Source organism: Oryzias latipes, chromosome 2, assembly GCF_002234675.1.
Source record: "Oryzias latipes chromosome 2, ASM223467v1".
Lineage (NCBI taxonomy): Eukaryota > Metazoa > Chordata > Actinopteri > Beloniformes > Adrianichthyidae > Oryzias > Oryzias latipes.
Genome location: NC_019860.2, coordinates 11,350,284 through 11,375,492, shown reverse-complemented (window position 1 = coordinate 11,375,492; position 25,209 = coordinate 11,350,284). Strand labels below are relative to the sequence as shown.

At 41.5% G+C, this 25,209-nt stretch overlaps 1 protein-coding gene and 1 long non-coding RNA gene across 4 annotated transcripts in view; both read left to right on the top strand.

The window, feature by feature from the left end:
• The first annotated feature begins 915 nt into the window (after positions 1-915).
• On the top strand, positions 916-1,355 carry LOC110016215. The gene is made up of 2 exons (XR_002291518.2): positions 916-1,025; positions 1,103-1,355. It is a non-coding gene; the product is annotated as an uncharacterized LOC110016215 (long non-coding RNA).
• A 4,301-nt stretch (positions 1,356-5,656) lies between these two features.
• Positions 5,657-25,209, top strand: part of LOC101164128 (prolactin receptor) — a 58,863-nt gene continuing 39,310 nt past the window's right edge. The window contains exon 1 of one of the 3 annotated variants that reach the window (XM_023964539.1): positions 5,657-5,969. Coding sequence is in view for 1 of the 3 variants with exons in the window: in XM_023964534.1 (XP_023820302.1) it covers positions 6,014-6,027 (14 nt within the window). In the remaining 2 variants the exon portion in view is untranslated. Of the gene's footprint in view, positions 6,028-21,057; positions 21,829-25,209 lie in introns of those variants that run through there. The other 2 variants (XM_023964534.1, XM_023964537.1) reach the window with 2 other exon arrangements.

The following is a 25,209-nucleotide window of genomic DNA, read 5'->3' as shown; positions in this document are numbered from 1 at the left end:
GCCCACTTGTCAAAATGTCCCTACATTTCTTATAGTAGCTGCAGGCTGGCGCCAGCATTACGTAGAGCAGCTGCCATCAATTTGTGAATGTCTCTGGCCGTGGGAGAATGGTACAATCCAAAAGTTTACTTTTGCCAATTCTTCTGAAATGACATATACCTGTTTGTTACTCCCAGGCAACCGAAAACATACAATGGTTGCTATGGAGATAAAACCAACAGAGAAGCCAGCGTTTTCGAAAAAAGTGATTTTTCATAAATTTGTTATTTGCAGCGCTGACCGGGGTGGCTGGGGCAGAGGGGAAAAATTTAGCAGCACCTGTGGGCCAAGTGGGTGGCTGCCTGGAGCGCGAAGCGGGTCTCCCTTAGAGGGACTTGGCTCGTACCTGGGGTTGGGGCAGGGGGATGCCCAGAACTCCTGGGTGGTGATGAGGTGCTCGTCTGGGGCTGTGGGCATTCTTCTGTGGCGGGGCCCTGCGTTGGGCCCTCCCTGCGTGGCGGGGGGGGCTGCTCTCCTGGTTGGGCTGGGGCCACACTCTCTTTCCCCCCATGCCTCCCTGCTCCCTGGCTCTGGGGGCCCTGCGGCGGTCCTGCTGGCCCTGGCCTGGGTGGTGGACATGATCGCCCGGGGGGCGGTTGTTCTCTACCTGCTGTTGAGTGGCGTTGGGAGGTTCTGGCTGCCGCTGCTGCTGCGGCGGGGGTCTTCGTGTGGGGATGGCTGGGCACTCTCCCTCCTTCTTTTTACATTCCATCATCCATTTTAGAGGAACATGAACACTCACTTGAGCACAGGTATTAGCTCACCTTTGCACTAATATTTTGCGTGATTAAATGTTTCACACTAGTTGTTTTGAATGCATAAGTATGCATGGGGGAACAGTTGTTATGGTGCCTGTCAGTCTCCTCCCCCTCCCCCTCCTGCTCTGCACCTGACTCCACCAGCTGAGACCTATTCACCTAATCACCTGCTTCAGCTCTTAAGGAGACTCAGCCTCAGTATTCGACGCCAGTTCGTTGCCCCTTATGGTGACTAAACCTGGTCTCAGTCTAAGTTCACGTGTTCAAGTCTTGCCTCCTTTCTAACTGATCTTTCCCTGCCTCAGGATTCCAGCCTTCAATTGTCTCCTGTGTGGAAGTCAGTCCGAGCCCTCCAGAAGCCCTGTGAAAACTTCAAGCTCAGTAAAGCCGCTCTACTACCTCCAGCCACGCCACAAGCCACTGTCCTCGCCAGCTTTTTTCCAAGCCATCACCATCTCTCCTGGAAAGAAAATAAAATCTCTTCCTTAACTCTCACCTACCATTGTCCTCATTCTGGGTTACAGCATCTGGGTCTGTCCATCCTACAAGTCATGACAACAGTATTTGTATTGTGTACATGTTGACATGAAGATTTTTGGAGCCAACAGGTATGTTTGTAACATTTGAGTCTGTGTGTGGACAGGCCCCGCCCCTTCTAGATTTGTATTACATCTGAACCTTACCGTATTAATAAACATCCAGTAGCTTGTTGCTTTATACTGCTTCATGGTTTTATCCCCCTCCCCCTCCTATTATCACCCCTCCTATCCCCACCCCTCTAACATCCCTCTCTCTTCTTCCCTCCTTTCCTTTTCCGTCCAGTCCAACACAAAATATTTTCAAATATGATTAAAATGAATAAAGTTTGGCCTTGATTAAAAAAGGGGTTTATTCAGACATACCTCTGGGTTGTCAGAAGATTCATAACCCCTGTTGTTAAAGTAAAATATGTCCAACACAAGAGGCCTTCAGCTCTCATCTGTTTGCCCAGCTGTTGGACAGGACAAGTTTGAAAAAAAAAAACCAAACAAACAAAAAAAGAACAATGTAGCAGCAGCTACCCAAGTTAGAGCGGGTGAGGAAGGGGACCCAAGGGCGGGTAGTGTTTGTGACTTTAATTTGTATTTTTTTGTGCTAGATTTTTTAAAATGATTATTTTATTTATTTCTTATATTGCACTTAATCTATACTATTTTTATTTTATTTTTGTTTTTCTAAATGTATTTAATTTCATACATTTATTTTTTTCATATCCTTTCTAGTCCTAGCGCTTAGTCCTTGTTGGTTTTCAGCTGGTTTCCAGCTTGGTTATTAAGATCATTTTTCATGGCAATTCTCCCACAAAAGGAGATTGTAGCAGAATGGTTAAAAATAATAATTTGGAGATTGTTCTTGCAGTGTTCTCTGTCCACTCTGAAAGTAGATGCGCAAGTGGCTCATCTTTTTAGTTTCTGGCTCCTCTCCCTACTACCCCTCTCAGCCTTTGTGTTCTTCTTTTACTCTGCTCGCTCCTCCTCCTCTTCTTGTGGAGATGAAAACCTGCTTGGCAGCCTCAGTCTCACTGCCTTAAGGAGCAGCCATCCTTCGCCATGGCTGCCAGTCCAACCCCCAAACATCAGCTCTCTTTTAAACACCTGGCTGCCTTCGTCTCTCTGGACTGCTTGATGAATCATTCAGTGCAGAATGCTCTTTGGCTAATTTGAGTCATGCCTCTAAGCTTCAGGGAGCAGTCATGCTGTCCTCATTGGTTAAACATCAGCGGGGAGTTTTGTAATGAACTCAGAGCAGTCTGATTGTTTTGTGTGTTGTCTTTTTCAGGTCTCAGCTGAGCAGAGCGGATCTGAAAGTGAGTTCTCCTCACAGTTCGTAAGGCTGGAAGCTGTGCTGCAGGGTAAAGGTGTTCTGGGCATCATTACAGTCAGATGGATGTGACTCACACTGCAGATCAGCTCCAAAATGCAAAAAGCTCAAGATTAAGTCTGTTCTTAGACGGTGATGATGATTTAATTGTAAATATATAACATAGTATAAAATTAAAAGTGTAGATTTGACCCATCCCCTGGGGAAACAGTGAACAGCAGACGAGAACAGTTTAATGGTTTAAACCCCCATTCCAAACCCTTAATGCTGAGCGTCAAGCGGGGAGGCATTTTTAGAGACTTTGGTATGACTTGTCTTTGGATTTGAACTCACAACTTTCAAACCTTATCTGGGCAGACACTCTACCACAACGCCACTGAGCAGGTGATGATGTCAGAAATGCTGTAATTCGTCAACGAAACCCCAAATAAAAGCATCTAAAAACAATTGGAGAGGCTTTACAACTGCCCTCATGGGTGGATACAAGCTGTCAGCGGGCAAAAAATGGGCAAACCTAGCGGCCTGCACAAAATGTTAAGATCATAGACCGCTTTATGAGCCTGTAGAACAAAAATTTTTATTTACATTTTTCACTACAGGTATGCTGCAAGCAACTAGTCTTAGAGAAAACGTACAGATCAGTCGGAAACTTGAAAGGTGCAGCATTCACTAGGAAGGTTTAGGCGCTGATGAGACAGGATATTTCTTTAGCCGTTTGGACTCACTTCCTCTTTGCAATCACACTATTGCTTCCTATGCATTTCATATGCCAACATCAATCTTCTGCTTTTCAACCACACACTCACAAACTCATCCATTTAGATCCACCGATTTGGCCCAGCCTTTTATTAATGCCAACTGCTTAGCCGTTGATAAAAGGGCTAAGGGTTGGGGGTAGTAGACCTGTAAAAATTGAGAGAGTCCTTCAGAAATTATTCTTCAAATTCATTCAGTGGTGCAGAACAGAAAAGTGGGTTTGTTCAGTTCCTGCAATGACATTAAAATTCTGCACTGTTGTCTTTCTACTAATGCATATGAAATTGTGCTTCTTTTCATGGAGCAAATGCTGATTACACAAAGTAAACATATTTGGCTACAAGTTTTTCTGTGACAAAAGGCCTGTGCTGGTCATGCCCTGCAAAGAGAACAAGGCACGATGGATGCAGTCAGTCTGGATGGACCATATTTTTCTGAATTGATTTATTTGTAGAGCAGCTTTGCACGTCCATCCATGCACATCAGTGGAAAAAATCAAAATCAAAATCAAAATGCAGTTGCTAATCTGAGGAAAAAAGCCTGTAATTACAAAACAAACAAAGCGTACTAATGAGGTATCAAATGATACCAAAAGAAAAAAATCCAATAAAATGGTACTATTGGGCAAATAGTACCATTTTATTTAATTATTTTTTTGGAGAAGAACGGAGCTGGAAGAAGGGTTAGGACAGGCTATAAACACAGGCTAACAACATTAGCCTGATGGACACAAAATCCAGGACCATGAAACCCTGCAATCTGCATCTTGGTTGCACGTAAATGTCTGGGAATAACATCAGTCTTTATTTTGTCGGGACACAACTGGAAACACAAATCCACGTGATTGTTTGAACAGTTTCTAAGGACTGAGCGACATTTATTTCTGCTTCCCCAAACTCGCTGTGTGAGCTGGCGGCTCTCCTGAGTCCTGCAGCTGCTAACCCAGAGCGGCGGGACGGCCCGCAGTCTGAATTCTCCCACACATAACAAAACAAAAAAACGCACACGTAACAAAGCATCCTCCTCCCATCAGACACAAAGTTATTAATCCAGCTGTTCTGCTCACTCGGGTGCCAGTGGACCGAGTGAGCATCGGGGGCAAGCGCTCCTTCCCCGCATCTCCCAGGGCGTCCGCAGAGCAGCTGGTCGGTCCCTTATGAGCTCCAAAGCTTTCTCTCAGCGAAACACCGTCTATGCATGACGTAAACCAGAGCAGTAGTGACACACGATCGGAATGACCGTTTACATGAACAACGATCGGATAAACGATCGGTATAACCCACCTATCTTGATCGGAAAGAAAATTTGATCCGAACGAGTCTGGCCGGGGCAGAGTATTCCGAACGGCGCGTTTACATGACGCATTTTCTTTCCGATCAGGCGTTCTATCCGATTACTTTTGCCCATGTAAACACGGCTAATGACAGTGTGAACCCCCAACCTTATAAAGTAACACGTTAAAAAAACAGTCTGACACCACTACATGTTATCCGTGTTAGCGTGTTTACAATAACACCCAACCTATTATGCGATCGGGAAAAAAACAGGCTGGAAGTGCTACAAATAGCGTTACTGTAACGACGCACACTCCCAACCTTGTAAGTAACGTTTAAAAAAAAAAGCAGTCAGACACTCCTACATGTTACTAAATTCAGAATAATATAAAGTGTATACCAGTTTAAGTTCATTTTTTTAACATTTTTTTCTATTTCACAATAAAACACAAATCATTTCTTCATCTTTTTTCCTACCTATCTCTCTCTATAGATTCTTTCTTGATCTTCAAAGGGGAGACCAAAATTGTTTCAGTATGATGTCATCATATATGTTTACTGGAGGTTCTTTGCTCCTGGCCTAATACTTCCAGCAGATGATTTGTTTCTCCTGGATGTGGGTTCTTCATCCCCTGGTTCACCTCCTGCATCCTCCTCTTAGGTTCCTGCGCCGGCTCAGGGCAGGTGTGCCTCAGGTTAGGAAACAGCGCCCCCTCTGGTCACTCTGATCAACGACCTGAATCTGTTAATGTCGATTTGAGGCAATAGTTTTCTTATTTGAAGTAAATTTAGACATGAAAATATTTATTTATGGTAGTTATTTTGATTGAAGAAGAAGTATGTTTTCCTGTTTAATCATCACGTGATCACTGTGTTAGTCAATGGTGTTTTGTTGTTAAATGTGACGTTTTTTATTACTTTTACACCTCCACTCCTCGGCGGAGCGGAGGTGGTCCGGCCCTGGGGTTGGCGGTGCGGGGAGGGTCAGGAGCTCCAGCTGGTGTTTGGCGGATGACGCGGGATCAGGTGGAAGGAAAAGCTCCTTACTAAGGGAGGAGGGGAGGCAGGGCAGCGGGCAGAGATCGTCAGCTGACGGCGGGGAACGGCGCGCTTGTGCTCCGGCTGGAGACAGCTGATCGCGCGGCTCCAGGCGGACCTCATCCCCTGCAGACCGCGTCGACTGAGCTTTCTGCTTCCGAAGAAGCGCGCGCGCCCGCGGCGGAGAAGCTCCGCACGAGGAAGAGGAGGAGGAAGATCAACAAGCGGTTTACCTGCGCTGGAGGTCAGAACAGAAGGATTCCTCTAATCTAAGCCTGCGTTTAGAAGATGAAGAAGTTCAGGTATATTTGAAAATCAAAGCTACACATTTGCAAACTTTATTTCCCATTGCAGCTGAAAACACGCTGTTTTTATTTGTCTTTTTATACTATAAATTCAAGATTTGTAAGAATAGGTGGAAAGTTGTTTAAAAATCAAAGTCATGCTTACTTTCTGTCATACATTTCATGTATGCCAAATATTTCTTTGCACTTTTTTAGTTTCTATTACATTTCCACGCTCTCATCACTAGTTTTAGCTGCAATTTTAACTTTGCTTTTGATTTCTGCTGCAAAACACCAAATCAATTTGATCCTTGCTGTCAGCGAGATCTGATGTTTCATAAAAGAAGTCTGTATGTCTGAACATTATCTTGAAAAGCATCAGTTTCAGACTTTTGGCTGGGATTTTGTGTGTGTGTAGTATTTCCTGTCAGATGTAAACATATGATAGTCCCAGCTCCTCAGATGAGCCATTTTCTGGGAAATCAGAACTTTTTTTTTACTTTTTGTGAGACCAAACAAGTCAGTGATGCTTTCTGTCTTTTAATTTGTTTCAGTGGGAATAAGTACAAGCTGGGACTTCTTAAAGAGACCCACTTCAAAGATAATGGTTTTTGTCGCATTTCTCTTATGATAGAGGACATATAGTAGCATTTTTTTGCATTGTTTTGCCGAGGGTGAGACTAGTATGTGATTTTTAAAGATTTTAAATATTTTTTGACAATTTTGAAAAGATTTTTGATTTTTAAAAGATAAAAGTCACATATAATACCAGGGGTGAGACTTATATGTGATTTCTAAAAGATAAATATTCTGATGTTTTTGTTTAATTTACCATCAAAAACCGCTAGAAGGCACCTTAGATGTGTGTATCAGTTTTTACTACTGACAGTAACGTAGAAGAAGCACTGCTCAGTCTTAAGCTAGGACACACGACATGCAATCAAGAAGGCAGATTTTTCAACGCACGTTTAGCCCATGGTGTTCACACTGGACAATTAGGGAGGAGCTTCTTTTTCTTGTTCTAAGAGGCTTGGTGCCAAATGTTGAATGGTGCAAATCGCACAAATCTTGCTATTTCTTTCATAGCTCTATTCTACTTTATGAACGACTGATTGGTCCAAGTTAGACTTGATTTACCTTGCAATGAATGTTCGATGGCCGCACGTTTTTGTCTATAAAGCCTGATATCGGTGGTAGAAACTTGCATGCCTGACCGCAGAAGCCCTAAACAAATGTTTACGTAGACTTTTCATCGGAAGTGGACGTTTAATTGCGTGTTGCCAAGGCCGGTGTAGACGTAGCTTGGCGAAGATGTTCAGAAGCTTGGCACTTTTCTCCCAAAAGTGCAACTTATAGTGCAGAAAATACAGTATTTGCCTTATTCAAATTGTTGTAAATCAGGAGCAGGCAAAAAAAAATCTGTAACAAAAGATTGTATTTGTAAAGATACAATGGGCGGAGCTAAAGCTCCCTGCTCTGCTCCATTCTGATGTATCCCTGTACGTCTTTGTTTTCCTCATCTGAGCTGGCATCTGGATCAAACTGAATGGGTTGTTTGCCTTTTTTTCACTGCTAATGTCAGGTTGGATGTTTGAGAGGCTGTGTGCTAGCAGGAGAGAGTGTGAACAGAGAGCTCTCAGTTATTGGTGATGCAGAAGGGGGCGGGGTTGCTCCACACTAACTGTACTGCCAACAACACAGAGGTGAATAATTTAGCTAACAACTGCATAATCATAAGTAAAAGACCACTGGGAACGCTTTGATAGTAGATCAAAAGGTGATCGGAGTGGGTCTTTAAAAGAACTTTGTTGGTTTTTCTTGAAGGATTTTTAATCTTTTTTCCCTATTTTGTGTTTTTTACTTGAAATTGATGCCTCTTAAGACTCAACCTGCCTCTACACACCCTCTCACACACCTCCCACCATGTGTTGCTGCAGATAAACTGTCAAAACTCCTTAGTCTGCTGTGAGACGCTTAGATAAATACCACATCTTCAGGAAATACTTTGAGCTCTGTCTTGTAAAGAGCTACTAACTGCTGTTTATCCAAGAGCAGGTTTGTTCAGAGCAGATCTTTAATTTATTTGCCTCATGCAGACTTTAATCCTGTCCTTACCTTCCTCAACCCTCTCAGCCTTTGAAGATGTTCTTGCTGCGGTGCAGACTGGTCAGATGATGTTTTGTTTTTGTTTTTCTGTCTCCAGAACATATTGATTCTCCACATGCAAAACAGACAGAACTGCAGCTCACATTAAAAATTTAAAGTGAGTTCTCTGATCGTTTTTCTCCATGAGACTGTGGATTTCTCTGACCTGTTGATGCTCAGGTTGAGGATTTATTTATGATTGGAGGATAGGAAAGACTTGCTTTTTGGTTTTGCACATTATTTTGAAGACAATTTTCCCCAGCTTATATGGGTTAGGGCTGGCAATTCTTCCCTTTTCAGTATGTCTTTTACCCTGATTTGTTGACCTTTGACCTCAACTCAATTGCAAAACTTTTTCTTTTTTTCCCTTTAATTTAAAACATGAAGAATTCCTTTTTATCACAAGAATTTTAAATCATATTTGGGAAAAGGAAGCTTTCAAACACGAACCTATTCTTTCTGGATTGTCATTTGTTCAAAAAAATTGTGGGCATCTTCATTTTAGATTCACGATCCTGTGACTCATAAACTTTTTTGCAATATTTAGAAAACCAGACTGATACCGCTAAAGCAAATGGCTAACATCCAACCTTGTTAGTAATGTAAAAAAAAATAAACACTCTCCGACACTGGAACATGTTAGCCACGGTAGCGCATTTGCAATACTGAAACAAATATTACTGTGACTACGCTAGCTCCCAACCTGGTTAGAAACAAGAGCTGTCCGAATCTACAATTCCAAAATCCAGTGCCCTGGAAATTTCCCAGAAGTCTCTGTGAAAAACCAGTGTGCATCGATGCTTACTAGATCGGCGAATATAGACCACAATGCATTGCACTGTCACAATGCAATGTTTTATTTAAATTTGTATTTTTAATAAACCATTAACGTTTTTTTTTCAAAAGACAGTGGAATTATGAATAACCGTCGCGAAACGCTCAAATCAATTAGAATTTAACTTTGTGAAAGCGATGACGTCATATCTGCCATTAAAATTAAAAAGTAATTCATTTTCAGCTTTACATGCATATGTGTCATCATCCAATAACGCATTGCAATTGTTCAGGTTTTTTTATGCTTCACATGAGACCTTTAGTGTGGAGGACAAAATCTCACACATCTAAAAATAAATAAATGAAAGCTGCCTTAAATACATTTAAAAAATGAAATTAAATGTTTACATTATTTTGCTCATAAATATATTAAAACATAAATGTATGCATATAAATGCACATATTTCTCCTATGTTTTATTTATTTCTGCTTTTATACTTGTTTTTGTATTTTTACTTATATAATTATTTTCCTAATTTATTCACCCACATTAAAAAAAAAGTAAGTTTACTTTTTGACATTTTTGTATTTATTTATTCCCATGTAAATTAGGTGGGCGAGACTATATTATTATTATTATTATTATTATTATTATTATTATTATTATTATTATTATTATATAATATATTACATAACTTTATCCACAATATCCACAACTTGGCTCTAAAACTTGTCCAGAGCTGCACAGTCGATTTTCCGAGAGTCAGACTTTCAGGATCATTAACTTGTCAACTAAACACTTGGAACAAGAGGAAATGAGTTCTCTGCTTCGTGGTGATGCAAAGAACATGCTACAAGCTGAGTTTTGTGAAAATGATCCTTTCTTTTTGAGTTTGTTCTAAAGCACCGGCTTCTTCCCACAACCATGAGTGGACAGAGACTGTTGGTGCAAAAAGCAATAAGAAAAAATCGATAACCTCCCTCTAATTCAAAGTAAAGTCCTGATTATTGTTGTTCTGGCAAAAACCTAATGTAAGCAAACCTAAATGAGGTGTAGTGGTAGTGCATATGCACCAGTTTAAAGTTGGACAGTATTTTTAAGGAGACTTTTATGGACTTTAAGATGTGGTGGACAAATAATACAAAATTATTCACTGGGACATTAATAAAAACTGTATTTCATAAATATAATAACATGATTGAAATCCACTGTGTTTTAGCAGCGTCCTTGTAGCATTACAGAGCCAGTGTTACGGCAAAATCTGTAACCCGTCAGATGTTGTCCTGAATCCCCCCCATCACGTTCCCTCATGAGAGCGTTGCAGCTTTTATGTTGATGATGTATAATAACAATAATCCAAAACATTATACTGTTTTTTTTATGATTTAATGTAAAATGTGATTACCTGGAGGAGGAATTAAATCTGTTCTTTTTTTTCTCAGCATTTTTGAATTTGAGCTTACAGTTAGATGACAATAAAGGCATGTTCATACCATTTATATATTACTTTTATGCAATTTCTATTTTCTCAAAAAAATTCAAAAGGTAGAAGGTATTTCTGTGTAAAGCAGTGTTATAACTTGGCCGATAAACAATATGTTTGGCTGGTCTGTGTGGCCGATAGATTAACAAACTAAAAGTTTCAGCCCCTGCATGTGTGGAAGTATTACAGTTATTTAAAATCTGACAAGAAAAACAATTTTTGTGCACTGCAAATTGTGCAGAAGGCATGCTCAATCTCAGACTAAAATAAACGATAATTCTTGAGAAAAAAAAATCAACCAAGGTCAGACCTGCACAGCAGCAAGTCTAAAGTACCAAAAGAAATTCTGAGAATTTGCTTTTAGTTTCTAGTTTATTCACAGGGTTTTGACAAAAATATTTGGCAATTTTGTTTGTTCTGTAAAACTTGAAAACATAAGAATTTATTTGAAGAATTAATCCTTTGTTTTTAAATGGAACCGATCAAGCAATGTAGTAGTCTGTTTTATTCATGTTCTCTTTTAAAACTTGAAAGCCTTTGTTTTAATTTTCAGTTTAGTTTGTAATATATATGGCTTTTCTTAGTTATCTAAAAAAAACAGTTGTGTCATGTTCCTTCAGTGCATCTGTTATGTTTAAAGTATGATAGGAAAAAATATTTATATTTTAACAAACTGTTGATGACTACACATTTCTCCTATGAGCAGTGTTCAAATCTGAAAAATATAGTTATTTGGTTTATATCGTGATGCTTATAGTTATTGCCTGATGTGAAAAAAACTATATGGTGACATAGACAATTCTATATCACCTAGCCCTCTTTAAGGTATAATGCCTAAAAAGGTGTTCGTTTATACTTCATAGTGATTACATGATGAAAGAGGCCCGATTGCGTCAGACGATTTCTTCCGTTAAGTCCAGTAATTTCTGATAATGGGTGTGCTATGGTCACTTATGGAAGAAATAAATTTTTGATCATTATTATTATTTCAATCTTGTTATATTGTTAAGTTGTTAAATCATTTTTCACAAGAAGTGGTCTATTTGAGACAAGGTGCAACACGTTGTCATGGTAACGCCTACAGAGCCTGCACCGACCTTGCTCTGCTGCTTGTTTTTGTCCAAGCGGCCATTACCTTTCAGACAAAAAAAAGTTAATCCAGATCATTTTATCCTCTTCAAATCTTTGCTATACAGGTGCAGTGTGGAAGGAATCTGAACCCAGCGGCTGAGTCAAATAATTCAAAATCTCAACAATCCCATGCTCCCAAGTCGATTAGGAACAAGAGTCCCGTCTCTACTTCTGTGATTTTCTTTGCCTTTTTAGTGCTAGGCTACATGGTTCTATGAATGATTTAAGAGTGAAAGGAAACCAATCGTAACTGACTGTGAGTTTAATTTAACAAAAAGGAATTCTGACATTCACAAATGATGATCACGAAAAGCCTGAACTGAGAAAAAGTAGAAAAAGTGGCCAAAGTTTCAGAGTCACTCAAAAAGTTTGCAGAACTTCCAGATCATTAGAGGGTAAAAAAAAAAATCTGCAGAAGTTCACAAGTTGGATTTTCAGTTTTGTTTCCCAAAAAATGTCTACATCTGTGTTTTACCTTAAGGGCTCTTCGTCTAAACCAGAATGCTGCATATTTTAAGATCCGTCTGGAACCAGATAATATATTTATTGTGCTCTGATGCATCAGGCTGCAGAGCTCACAGAGAGACTCTTTTTCTCCCCTCACATGACTGCGTATGTTGGGCTTGGTCGCAAAGTCCAGAAAAAGATCTAAGCAGCGCACATGTTTCGCAATCATGTGTACGGAAGAATGAAGTCATTATCTGATGGGTTGCAGGGGCTGCTGGGAGTTTCCATGATATCCCGGTTGCTCCGTTTTGTGCGGAGCTTCATGTCTCCCGCGCTGCGGAGTAGAAAATTCATTTAACCACAGACATTTAAGTCTATAGGGCTAACCGCGTCATATGACATTTAACATCATGTATTCATTAAAAAGCGTCTCAGAGAAAGCTGCAGGCAGCTTGTTTGTTTCTATTTTTTCTTTGGCGAGCAGAGATGATCTAATTAACTGCACACTCGAAAGGAAAAACAGGTCAGAAGCTCGTCTGTTTCAGGACTTAATACTGGCATCGGCGCTGTTGACTGTGCTCCTTTCAAATGAAAGTGACACGTTTCTGCCACCAGGGGCTGCAGTTTAGATTTTCATGGATGAGTTCCATCATGCATATATATAAAAGAAAAACTTCAAGCTCATATAATATTTAAAGGTTCCATCAAATTATCTACATATGACAGAATATTGTTCTTTTAAACCAGCTTCTTCTTCATTTATCCTAACAAATAAGATGATGCCTAACAAAAAAATCACTAAGCCGTGTAATTAAAACCGTTAAAATTCTCCTAAAACCCTCTGGAAATTTGTAGGACGCTTGCACTTCACCGCATGCACAATGTTGCCATTGCAATCACTCAAAGTTATGATTAGGGCCCTACATTTCCCTACAATCTTGACAAGTGGCACCAACAATCTAGTTTAAACATGTCACTGCACACAGTGTTTTTTTTCTTATTACATTGCAATCATTTCCAGTCTTGTCCAGGACTCAGTCTAAAAGCTCCAGTCACAAATGGCAAAAAGCCGTGTGTGGCCACCTAAATGCCAGTTTTTCAGCAAATTCAGCAGGTTGCTGGTAGCACTTGAAATCGGGCGGCGACAGTCGCATCTTTACACGCTATGTGGCGGCTGCCAAGATCTTGAGAAAAAGTAAAAATTCAAAGGTGACCGGATGATTTTTTTTTACATCGGTCAACAACACCCTGGCACATTTGGATGTAGTGCGGTGGTAATGTTCACTCCAATTTTAATGTCTGCGCATACACAACTGTGAGCCCCCCCCCACGCGCTAGACCTCGAATGCTGTTCTTTTCTCCTTTTTTTGCGAGGTACTCATGTAAATTAGGTGTTCACAACTCATGTGATATTTGCACCTAAAATGAGAAGGATGAGCTTGTTTGAGTGTTTATGTAAACCTGTAAAACTCAGGGAGGAAAAAAAGGAATTGAAGAACGGTTCCCAGCCGACCGGGAGTCCATTCCCATTGTTCAGGTTAATGATGCGTTCAGGTCATTCGTGAACGCCACATGTCTTATGAATTTGACACTGTGTGACTTTGTTTTGATGTCGCTAGTATAATCAAGTATGGAAGTAGTATGTCATTTTATTTTCTTGTGCACTGACAATGTGCGAGCAGTGCACGATTGTGCAAGCATGCAGGAAACATTGCCCCATGCTACTGGGCGGCTGGCGGTGGAATCTCTGAATTATGTCATGAACTCAGACATAAAAACGTGTTTACCAACACTTTTTGTAGAGCTCTTCAAAATAAATCAACCGGATTACTCAACATAATTCGAGTCTTCCATGTAGGGATCAGGCTAAAAATGTTTGACAGTAGCTCCTCCCACATGCGACATAAGACTTATGGACAGACTTTTGGACAAGAATCGAGGTGCAAATTTGACGCACATCAAAACAGAAGCGGTGGAGAAGAATTTGATGCGTGACTCATGTTCAGTGTGAACGTAGCATTCACACCAAACTATCCCAGCCACTTGTGGGCGAAGGCAGAGAGAATTGTAAGAATTGGACATTGGTTTGTTTGCATAGTTTTCTAAAGGCTTGCAGTTTGCCCTCCAGCTCCATTTCCTCTCAATTTTTCCACCTGAACATCCTGAAAATAAAAAAGAAAATGCTCAACCTCGCTACACTGATCTGTGAAGTGGAGATGATCACATCAATTGGCTGAAACCTGGAGTTAAATTCTTGCCACATTACCCGCAATTTACCCATATGAATAATTTGAAAGCTTTTAATCCCTTACTGTTAGCAGGTAAGTGCAACACAGTCCTCACTCAGCATTTAGCTCTTGGTGAATTGTTGGTTTAAATAAAGTTGTATATTACATGCAGTAGTACACTGTTTGAGGTCAAATACTAGCCAAAACTTGCGGCCTTTTAGACCCAACAACAAGTTTTGTTCAAAACAGCAGCTGTTCTGCTGGCGGTAACCCCAAACCAAGTGAGATGGAAATTCAAAGATACAGAGTTTTATCTACAGCAAAGAACCTGTTGCTGGAGGTCAGAGATCACCAGATGGATGATGCCAACTCACACAAGGGCCATTCCAAAATAAGAGAAAAAATAATGCTGGATATACAGATTGAAATTAAAGCATGAAAAACAAAATAAAATTCAATGAATCTCAATCTAAAAGATTGATTGATAACTAGTTTTCTCCCACAAGAATTCAATTTTAAAGCATTTCTGTGGAAAAAATTGAATATTGGTTGATCTTTTGTCTGTTGATCTTCCATAGGTCTCAGTAAAATATTAAATTCATCAAAAGTGGCCTTTGCAGGTTAACTTTTTATTAAGTCGGTAATCAGTCAAGAAAATTAAAATCAATGAAGGTTCTAGCACCAAAAGGTTAAATCTGTTTGAGCATATAAAACTCCACAAAGCTGCAGCTTTAGATAATCTGAATAAGGTCTGAATAAGGTCCCAACTGCCCTTACGGGTGGAGATGGGTGGTCTGCAGGCAAAAAATGGGCACACCTGTGGGTGGTCAACACAAAAAATCAAGGTCATAGACTGTTTGGTGAACCTACAGAGCGAAAATGTTCATGCACGCTTTTTTTTATGGGCATTGTGCGAGCGACAGGTTATAACAAACACTTATACAAATGCAGTTTGTGTGGGCGTCCTACAGGCACTTTTGTATCACCTGGAGCATTTGCATGTGGTCAATAAGAGGCAAGTCGCACACCTTACTAAGAACTAGAGTGTGGCGTTTGGCCATCGTATGACAGCATCACCCATAAGTCAAAAATGCGTGCATCATACATAAGTCTTACAAACACTTCATGATACACTTACCACACACACAAAAAATTGGTCTGTTTCATTTTATGACATCCCTAAGGATGCCGCACGAGCCTTAAGGGAACTCCAAGACACACTTGGATCCCATTCACAATGCAGCACTAGAACCCTGGACAAACCAAAAACCTGCGACACGGGTCAACACTCAAGCCACGTGACTAAGGCTTTTTCAAGTTTTTTTAATTTTCAAAGTCTTTTTTAAACACTGAAAAAGCGTTTGGATTCTTAGAAGTTAAATATAAGAAATCTCTTAAAGTTCTTAAAATTCTTACAAATTTTTCTTGACCTGACCAAAGCCAAGCTCCTCCTATAAAAAAATATTTTCTCTTTGGGCAAAAATACTCAAGTTAAAGTGTTCAGTTATCAAAAATGACCGGGGGGGGGGGGGGGGGGGGGGGGGGGGATCTTGGCTGCCGCTGCTGCCGTGGTGGGGAGTCTTGGTGTGGGGATGGCTTGGTACTTTCTCTCTTTTTTTTTACATTCAATCATCCACTTTAGAAGAACATAAATATCCACTCGACCACAGGTCCTATCTCAGAGGACAGAGGACTTTCTTGGACAGGCTTGATTTGGGACACATGAAATGATTGGTGTATCTTAAGGGCTGCCGGAAGCGGACACAGGAGGGATTGATGATCCGCTCAATGATGTAGGGCCCGATGAAACAGGGAGCCAGCTTACGGGAGGTAGCCTGGATGAGGATGTTCCGAGATGAGAGCCAAACCCTCTGACCAGGCTGGTACGTGGGCCCCACCACCCTGTGGCAAATGACAATTCGACAGTTGCTCTCCCTGGTGCGCAGAAGAGCTGCCCTGGTCTGGTGCCAAATACGCTGGCACCGTTGGAGATGGTGCTGGACCGAGAGCACTGCCAAATCGAGTTCCTGCGATGGAAACAGAGGTGGTGAGTACCCGAGGGAGACCTCAAACGGAGGCACCCCAGTGGCTGAGGACTGGTGATTATTATGGGTGTATTCGATCCAAACCAGAAACTTGGACCAATCCACAGCGATTTGAGCCGCCAGGCACCGAAGAGCGGCCTCTAACTCCTGGTTAGCTCTCTCCGCCTGACCGTTGGATTGACGGTGGTATCCGGAGGTCAAGTTAAACATGGCGCCTAAAGCAGAACAAAAAGCCTTCCATACCTGAGATATGAATTGGGGGCCTCAATCAGAAACAATGTCCTCAGGGGTTCCATGATGGCAGAAGACATTCTGGACGAGGATCTCGGCCATTTCCCTGGCTGTGGGTAACTGGGGAAGTTGAATGAAATGAGCGGCCTTAGAGAAACGGTCAATGACAGTGAGGATGATGGTGTTGCCTTGAGAAGGTGGGAGTCCCGTGACGAAGCAAGTCTATAGCAATGTGCGACCAAGGACGACTCAGTACGGGCAGCGGTTGCAATAACCCAGCGGGCGGAGAATTAGAGGACTTAGAACGGGTGCAGGTTTTGGAGGCAGCGACGTTCTCTCTAATGTCCTTCTCCATGGACGGCCAGAAGAACCGTCGCCGCAGGAGGTTAAGGGTTCTCTGGACTCCAGCGTGACAGGAGATGTGAGAGGTGTGACCCCAGGAAAGCACGTCTGAGCGGAGAGAGGGAGGCACAAACAGGGTATCTTTAGGAGCAGGAGGATGATTAGGCTCCTCACCTTGAGCTTGAAGGACACGAGTCTCTATATCCCATGTGAGGTTCCACACAATGCAGGCAGGGGAGATGATGGTTGAAGTGACAGGGTCTTCACTGGAGTTGAACTTTCGTGAGAGGGCATCCGGCTTCATATTACGACTGCCTGGCCTGTAGGTAATTGTAAAGTTAAAGCGGTCAAAAAAGAGACACCAGCGAGCTTGACGGGCGTTAAGTCATTTAGCTGTACGTAGGTACGCCAAGTTTTTGTGATCCTTCCACACAATAAACGGTAGTTCCACTCCCTCCAGCCAGTGGCGCCACTCCTCCAGAGCGAGTTTGATTGCCAACAACTCCTGGTTTCTCACGTCGTAATTGCGTTCTGCAGAGGAGAGCTTACGGGAAAAGAATGCACATGGCTTGAGTTTTCCAGAGGATTTCTCCCTTTGAGATAGGACAGCTCCCACTCCAGAATCGGAGGCCTCGACTTCAACGATGAACTGACTGGTTCATCGTCGGGCTGTATAAGGATAGGGGCTGAGAAGAAAAGTTCTTTTAATTTGTTGAAGCTGACTGGGCCTCAGGACCCCATTTGTAAGGTTTGTTGATGGAAGTGAGCTTAGTTAGAGGGGAACCGATACTATTGCAATTTCTAATGAAGTGTCGATAGAAATGAGAAATTCACATTTTTCGGCTTTAACGTATAGTTGATTCTCAAGTAAATGTTCCAAAACGAAGTGTACATGGTTCATGTGTTGAGAGGTGTCTCGAGAGTAAATGAGGATGTTGCCTAAATAGACAAACACGAAACGATTTAGGAAGTCTCTGAGGACGTCGTTAACGTTAGTAATGCCGAAGGGCACTACCAGGTATTCAAAATGCCTTAACGGCGTATTGAATGCAGTCTTCCATTCATCTCCCTCCTTTATACCAACCAGATGGTAAGCATTGCGAGGATCCAATTTAGTGAAGACACGGGCTTCCTGGACGGAATCGAAAATGGAGCTGATGAGAGGAAGTGAATATTTATCTTTAACAGTGATTTGATTAAGTTCGCGAAAGTCAATACAGGGGCGTAGAGTTTTGTGCTTTTTGTCTACGAAAAAGAACCCAGCACCAACCGGGAAAGAGGACGGGCGAATATGACCTGATGAAAGTGCCTCCTGAATGTATTTCTCCATAGCAGTCTTCTCAGGACCAAACAAGTTAAATAATATGCCTTTGGGTAGAGTAGCACCGTTTAACAAATCTATTGAACAGTCATAGGGTCTGTGTGGAGGAAGAGCCCCCACCTTAGCTTTACTGAAAACGGTTCTCAAATCATGATAGCAGGAGGAAATACGAATAAGGTCGAGGTCTTCAGTGACCTTATTAACGCGGGAAGAAATAGGAAGTACAGCCGACTGAAGGCAAGTAGCCATGCAACACGAACTCCAATTAGTTATATGTTGGTTGATCCAGTCGAACTGTGGATTATGGGTATGGAGCCAGGGAAACCCCAAAATAATGGGTGTCTAAAGACTCTGAGTAATGAAGAATTGAATGTGTTCTCTGTGATTACCGAAAGTAATGAGAAGGACAGGTTTGGTGCGATGAGTGATCCTAGAGAGAGGCTGACCTGCTGTGGGAGGATCCAAGGGTTCAGTGGGAAGATTCAGTTTGTTTACCAGGTGATAGTCAATGAAACTCTGTTCGGCACCAGACTCAACCAGAGATTTGAATTCATGAATCCCGAGGGCATAGCTTGACAGGGCTAAATAGGACGTTTTTTCCCAAATGAGATACGGAGTTACCCGCCCGCGGCCTGTCTTCTAACGGGAGGTTTTGGCTTTCAAACGAAGCTGGCATTGATTAACAAGGTTTGTCGTTCCTCCAGAGTAAGCTTGGAGTGGCCATTCTGCAAGGGTTCCTCGGAGGTTTTAACTGAGGAGCCTTGAAAAGGTGGTAGAGGAGAGTTCTGAGATGGTGTTTGTAGGGGGGAGCGAGAGTGTGGTTTTTGAGCATGTCGATTGCGTTCCACCTGTCGCTCCCGGAGACGGATGTCAGATCGCAGGGCTGCAGACACAAGTTATTCCAAGGAGTGAGTCTCTGGTTGGGAACATATATGATCTTTGATGGACTCATTCAGGGATTGATAGAATATGCCCTTCAATGCGACATCGGGCCAACGAGCTTCAACTGGATACGGAAATCGATAAGATGGTCACTAACTGAACCTTTGCATTGTTTGAGGCTTAACAAACAACACATAGCCTCCCCCTCTTAACAAGGTTGGTTGTGAAGGAAATTGTTTTATTATTATCATTGTTTAAATGTATTTGTGTAAATGTATGTTTAAATGTTAACTCAGATTGACCTTTTTACCTTTTTATAAAACAGTTGTGTGTTTGTTCATCTGCTTCTCATCCCAGCTATGAAGAGGGGGTTTTACAACACACTGTCCTCAGCTGATAAGGGATACTGTTTGAAGTTAGAATCCACCAAATGGGTCATTATACGACACCCCCTAATGAACTTTTGCTCTTTGTCTTGAAATTGTTACCTCCTTCTTGTGTTCTTAATAAAAGGAGCACAGGGAGAAGCAGAACCTTTCAGAAGAGCAGCGTGGTGGTTGTCTTCTGTCACACTGGTTTTCTTCTCCCTTGTGCATGAGAAACTTAATTCTTGCTGTGGTCTATTGTTTCTAATTGTGTTCTTCTTTAATGTCTAGATGCATTTATATGACATTCTTCAAACACAAACCGGAATTCTCCAATGAAGAGGTCAAAGGAATTTACGACTAAGGTACCTTTACTGTGGTCAGATTGACAAAACCTGAGTGCTTGCTGAAAAATCAACTGACAATGAAGGAGGAAACCTCCACAAGTTTCTACATCACCATAAAACGGTTCAGGTTGGAGCCGGAAGTTCTCTTGAGCCAATGAGGAAGCGGAAGTGGTCACGTTACTGGGAGCGGTAGCTGCGGGATTATAGGAGTATTGTCCCGTTAATTCCATCAGGGTTTGAGATATTCCGTCTAGATGTCGAAAAAGACCCTGTTGAGCCGAGGCCATCTGGATTAAAGCATTGGCCTGGCGACCCAGAATGATTCCCTGCTGGGAGACTGGGAGACAGTAAGGCAGAATCCTTCTGGGTCAGCTGGGTCTGGAGTTAGGCCACTTTGTTCTGTCATGATATGAATGACGTAGCAGACCCAGACGCTGGAACCCGGAAGAAAACTCAGGATGATGTTAGAACAAAAGGATTTATTTTTCCCAAACGGGTAGGTACAGGAGTCTTTTCGAGTTAGTAGCCTGAAGATGGATGGTCAGTGGCTGCAGTCTTGCTGTAGCGGGAGTTTCAACGTGGCTGGAGAGGAATTGAAGCGGGAGTCATGGCGAGTGTCCACAGCTGGTTCTAATCAGGAGAGCAGAGCGGGGGGGGGGGGGGGGGGGTGACTGCCAGAGGCACCATGACATTTTTCTCACTTTTATTCTCTTCAAGGACTTCTCTCCATCTTATCTAATGGTCTGGATCTCTAAAATTCAACTTTATTGGACAAAAAAAAAAAAAAAAAAAACAACAGCAGGAAAAAGTAAAAACTTTTCTAATTACCCTTGTGCCATCCCAGGCATCCTGGGAGTTGGGTCATCTAGACCCACTAGACAGTGCGCTGAACCTTTTTTCTTCAATGATTTGTGATCTTCACTGGTGTCCATAGATGACATGAAATCTTTCCACCTTTATCCACCTTTGTCATGGTAAGAATAACACGTCAATGTAAGGGTGGGGTAATCTAAGATAGCACAAGGGTTAAATTCTGTTTCGGCATGTCATTACTTTCCCTGCTGACCATCAGGATGCACAACCATCTTATTAGTATAAAAGGTGTTTGACTTTAACCTTTTTATTTGTTAAAAGCAGTTTAATTGCCCTTTGGTTGCGATAGAAACAGCCCATTTCTGTAAGTGAATGTCAGCAGCTCAAGTCACTTGGGGCGCAGAGACTTTGCGTTTTCCTTTATAGGGGTGACGTTTTTGCGTCAACACGCCGGTCGTATTCAAGCAGCAAACAGAAAAATTTGTGACGAGAGAAGTAGTTAAAAACACACAACTTTATTGTTTACTCTGGTTCCTGCACTACAAAATAACCTGAGCTACTGGGATGTTCTCAAGAAATGGGCTAATCTGTGCAGCTCTGTTGACATGCGACCCCGCCAGTTGCTGCATTAACACCCGTGTCTAATCTGCTGCCGGTGAACTCCTGCCTCGTGGACGCTCATTGTGTGCTCACGAGCACCAAGTTGTTGTTGATATGATGGCCCGTTATCTGTTGGTTAATTTGCAACGGGATATGTTGGTGGGAGATTATATAACGGTGTTGGGTGTTTACGCCAAACATTACATGTGACTCCTAGTGGATCGAATGCCTCTGTCTGCTCAGATCTGCATTTCCTCTGTGTGTGCGGATGTTTGTGTGATGCCCGGGGCAATGCGGTGGGTGGAGGCTCAACACTGCCCAGCACATCCTCCAGATAAGACCTATCTGCACATGGCGGTTGATGTCAAGGCCAGAAAGTGCAGCGGCATCTTACTTCAATTGTTGTGGCCTGGCCTTTTCTTCTCCATGACTACCAGAAAAAGCCATAACATTTGCAGATTGGGGCTAAAGGCTAAAAGCTTGCTTCTTTCAGGTAAACTGACAGATTGCAGCAAATAGTGCTCGTAGATGAGTTAATAGCACTACCAACATGTGATTTGGAAGCTCAAAGTCCCCAGGAAGATCCTGAATGTTTAAGGAATTCTTTCCTCAAACATTTCTATTCTGAGTTTTTTAATCCTTGGACACAAAAGACGCTAAAGAGGTGAGTCTGTTGCTTTCTGGGAATAGGTATAGAAGCTTTTTTGTTTTCCTTGATTCGAGCACATGATGATGTCTAACTACAGTAAATGGTTTTGTGACTTGTGGTATTTTAAAAGTTTTTTCCTTACTTGAAGTGATTTTATCAACCTCTCCAAGGAGAGTTTCCACTGTCCAGTGGGGGCTTCAAAACCCCCCTGAAATTAGATTTAGGAGGACAGTCTGTTTTTGTTGCATCACTGTTCGGGTTGTACTAAACAAATGTAGCTTACTGCTATGGTGGCAAGGTGAGGTGGTCATGTAGATTTCATCCAACCTTTATCTTTAAGAAATACTTGACAAATAGGGGAGACAAATCAGTACTGTTTAATGGTTATCTGTTGTTTGCAGCGCCACCTAGAGGAGGCAGGAATTTATATCAGATAAATTAGTAACAATTCTAGTTTGTAAATCCCTAAAAACATGTTAAAAACACACGTCATTTTTAAATGAAAAGCATTCCTGTGTCGCAATGTCAGTGTACAAATGGAGTAAAAATTTTTTTTTTTTTTAAACTGTAACGTGCTCTTTTACGAATTGTTGTTTCAAGGTACATTTGTTCTCTGACAATTTCATTACATCTCTAGTTTCTAAATCCTGAAAAACAAGCATGCCAGCAGGCCCAGAGGAACACATGGCTTCCTGTACAGACTGACAGTCGAATACAATCATGGTCTCTTTTTTGCGCGTTTGCACTTCGATTAACCCTTGTGCTATCTTAGATGACCCCACCCTTTCATTGACGTGTTCTCCCTACTATGACAAAGGTGGATAAAGGTGGAAAGATTTCATGTAATCCATGGACACCAGTGAAGATCACAAATCATTGAAGAAAAAAGGTTCAGCGCACTGTCTAGTGGGTCTAGATGACCCAACTCCCAATGTTAAAGTGCCTAGGATAGCACAGGGGTTACGGTCACTTTTTAAAATTTCCTTTGTGTGTTGAGGTATAGTTAAAAGGAATTGTTGCTAAAGGTCAGCCTGCAGCAACACGAGCGGCGGTTCTGCTCTTTCAACAGGCCTTATCTTGTGCTGTAAATTCCTCTTTGGATGTTTCACTATCACACTGACTCCAAATTATGCATTTGCAGACTTGCTTCCAGGTAGAAAAAAATAATAATTTTCATTTACCAAGTGGTTCTATTTAATTAAAATAATTTTGCTTGCTATGAACTTTGACTCTAAGATTCCAAACGGTAATGAAGTTGAGTTATTACTTATGTCAGTGCATGTGAGCTCCAGACTTATATTTAAAAAACCTGCTCACATACATAAAAGCCTTATGGTGTCATCAAAATAAATTTGTAAAACATCACATGGCTGCTTGTAAAGCCTTTGAAATAGAATATACAATAACAAAGTTTTTGATTCTTATATTTTGTAAAAGTATAAAAAAAACTTTCTTGTCTAATTCTTTTTATGATTTTGTAATTTTTGTAATTTTCCGTTTTACAGTTTTTTTTTTTTAAAGTCCAGTTTTTAATACGGCTTTAGTCGGAGCAAACACTACAGGACAGCATATCTGGTCTGGTTTAGAATAGACAAATGTCAAACTTTATTTAAATAAGCATCTTGCACATTTATATATAGAACAGAATTAGATTCAGTCCTACGGCTCACCTCATCTGTAAGGCAATGTTGCTGAGAATCAAAGAGCATGTTTGCAGTAATCACCTCTTTATGACTTAAAAATCTGGATTTGCATTTGTCGATCAGATAAAACTGTGTTTTTTAGAAGGAGATTACATTGCCCTGGTTGCAGAAATCCAAGAGATATAATTACAAGAATAAAACAGCAGCAGCAATCAGATCACACATGTATCTAAAACTTTTACAACTAAAGCTGATAAATGTCTTGAAATTATCGTGCAGAGTTCATGGTTCAGTTTTTGTTTATGGGCTCGTTGGTAGTAACAGATGATGCTGATGATAGTTCCTGAAGGTGCAGGTGAAATATGGAGCTTTTCAATGATGCTCCTTTTAACTGTCACATACACTTGTACAGGGTTGACCCATATGGGTGCTGCTGGTTTTCGGGTGGTCTGGGCCCATGGAGGGTCGTAGATAGGAGTGGCTGGATCTTAAGGCCATGTCACACAGTCACTTCATACATTTTGGGGATATAGCAGGGATGACAATTAGTGATACGTGAATCAATGAACCATGGTAAAACCATTAAAGAAACACAAATAAACCACGTAGACATAGAACATGAACTGTGTGATTATTATGCTGTTTATATGCAATTTGTTAGTGATTTGTGCATCGTTTATGTCATTTTAGACACATATGGAACAGTTGTGGAAAGCCACAAATTTGCATCTGCAGCTTGCAAAACTCATGCACAACTGCTTAAGATTTACATAATAATTGCATATAGATACGCATAAACTGCATAATTTTTAACTTAAAAAAAACTTTGAACTATTCAAAACCGGATTTACGGAAAGACCCATCAGCCGAAACCATCAGCGGACATCTGTGCACATCGATGAATGATGGGCCCAAGAAACACTTATGAATTACATACAGTATATCATGCATGTATCACAACAAACTGCAATATTCAATATGCAATATTCAAATTCAATATGTGAAAAACACGTATGTAGTGGCTGTGTGACATGGCTTTTAAGGGGAGCACAGGTGTGTTTTCAAGGGGGACAGGCTATTGTTGTATGCTTATGATGTATGGGTGATGCTGTCATACAGTGTCCTTATGTCGCACTCTACCTGTTAGTGAGGTGCAAGTACTGGCCCCTTGGCTGCTTGCCCTGTGGGTAGGATTGGAGGAGGGGGGGTGATAAAAAAAAAGTCCTAAAGACTTGCCTGTGTCTCATTAAAAAAATGTATGTGAACATTTTATCTCCAATGACTCACTGAGTATTCTACGAGCTTGGTATTTTGTGTGGGCCACTCTATTGTGCCCTGTACACGTTTTGCCAATTTTTTTCCAAAATCTAGAGAAGTTTTGACTAAGACTTAAGCCAACAGGCTTAATACAGGAAGTGTATTTTTTTTATATTTTGGATAAAATAAAAAGAAAAAAATTAACAAATGGGTGGAGTAGAATTTCTGATTGTAAATGCATCACTTCAATGCACAGAATGGAACAAATTGGGGAATGCCTCCAGGTCAAATGCAACAAATCTTTCTCTTGGTGCTCATTCCAGACCAGGGGCTCTCTGCACGTCCTTGCAACTTGTTCAGGTTTTAGCAGCTGAGACTCAAGGGAACTTCTGGTCCTTCCGCTCCAGCATTTGCCACCTGATTTGTGACAGCAGGGACAAGCGAAGCTACTTCACAAGACCGGCTTGTGGCTCCTCTGTAAGCTGGTTTCCTGTTT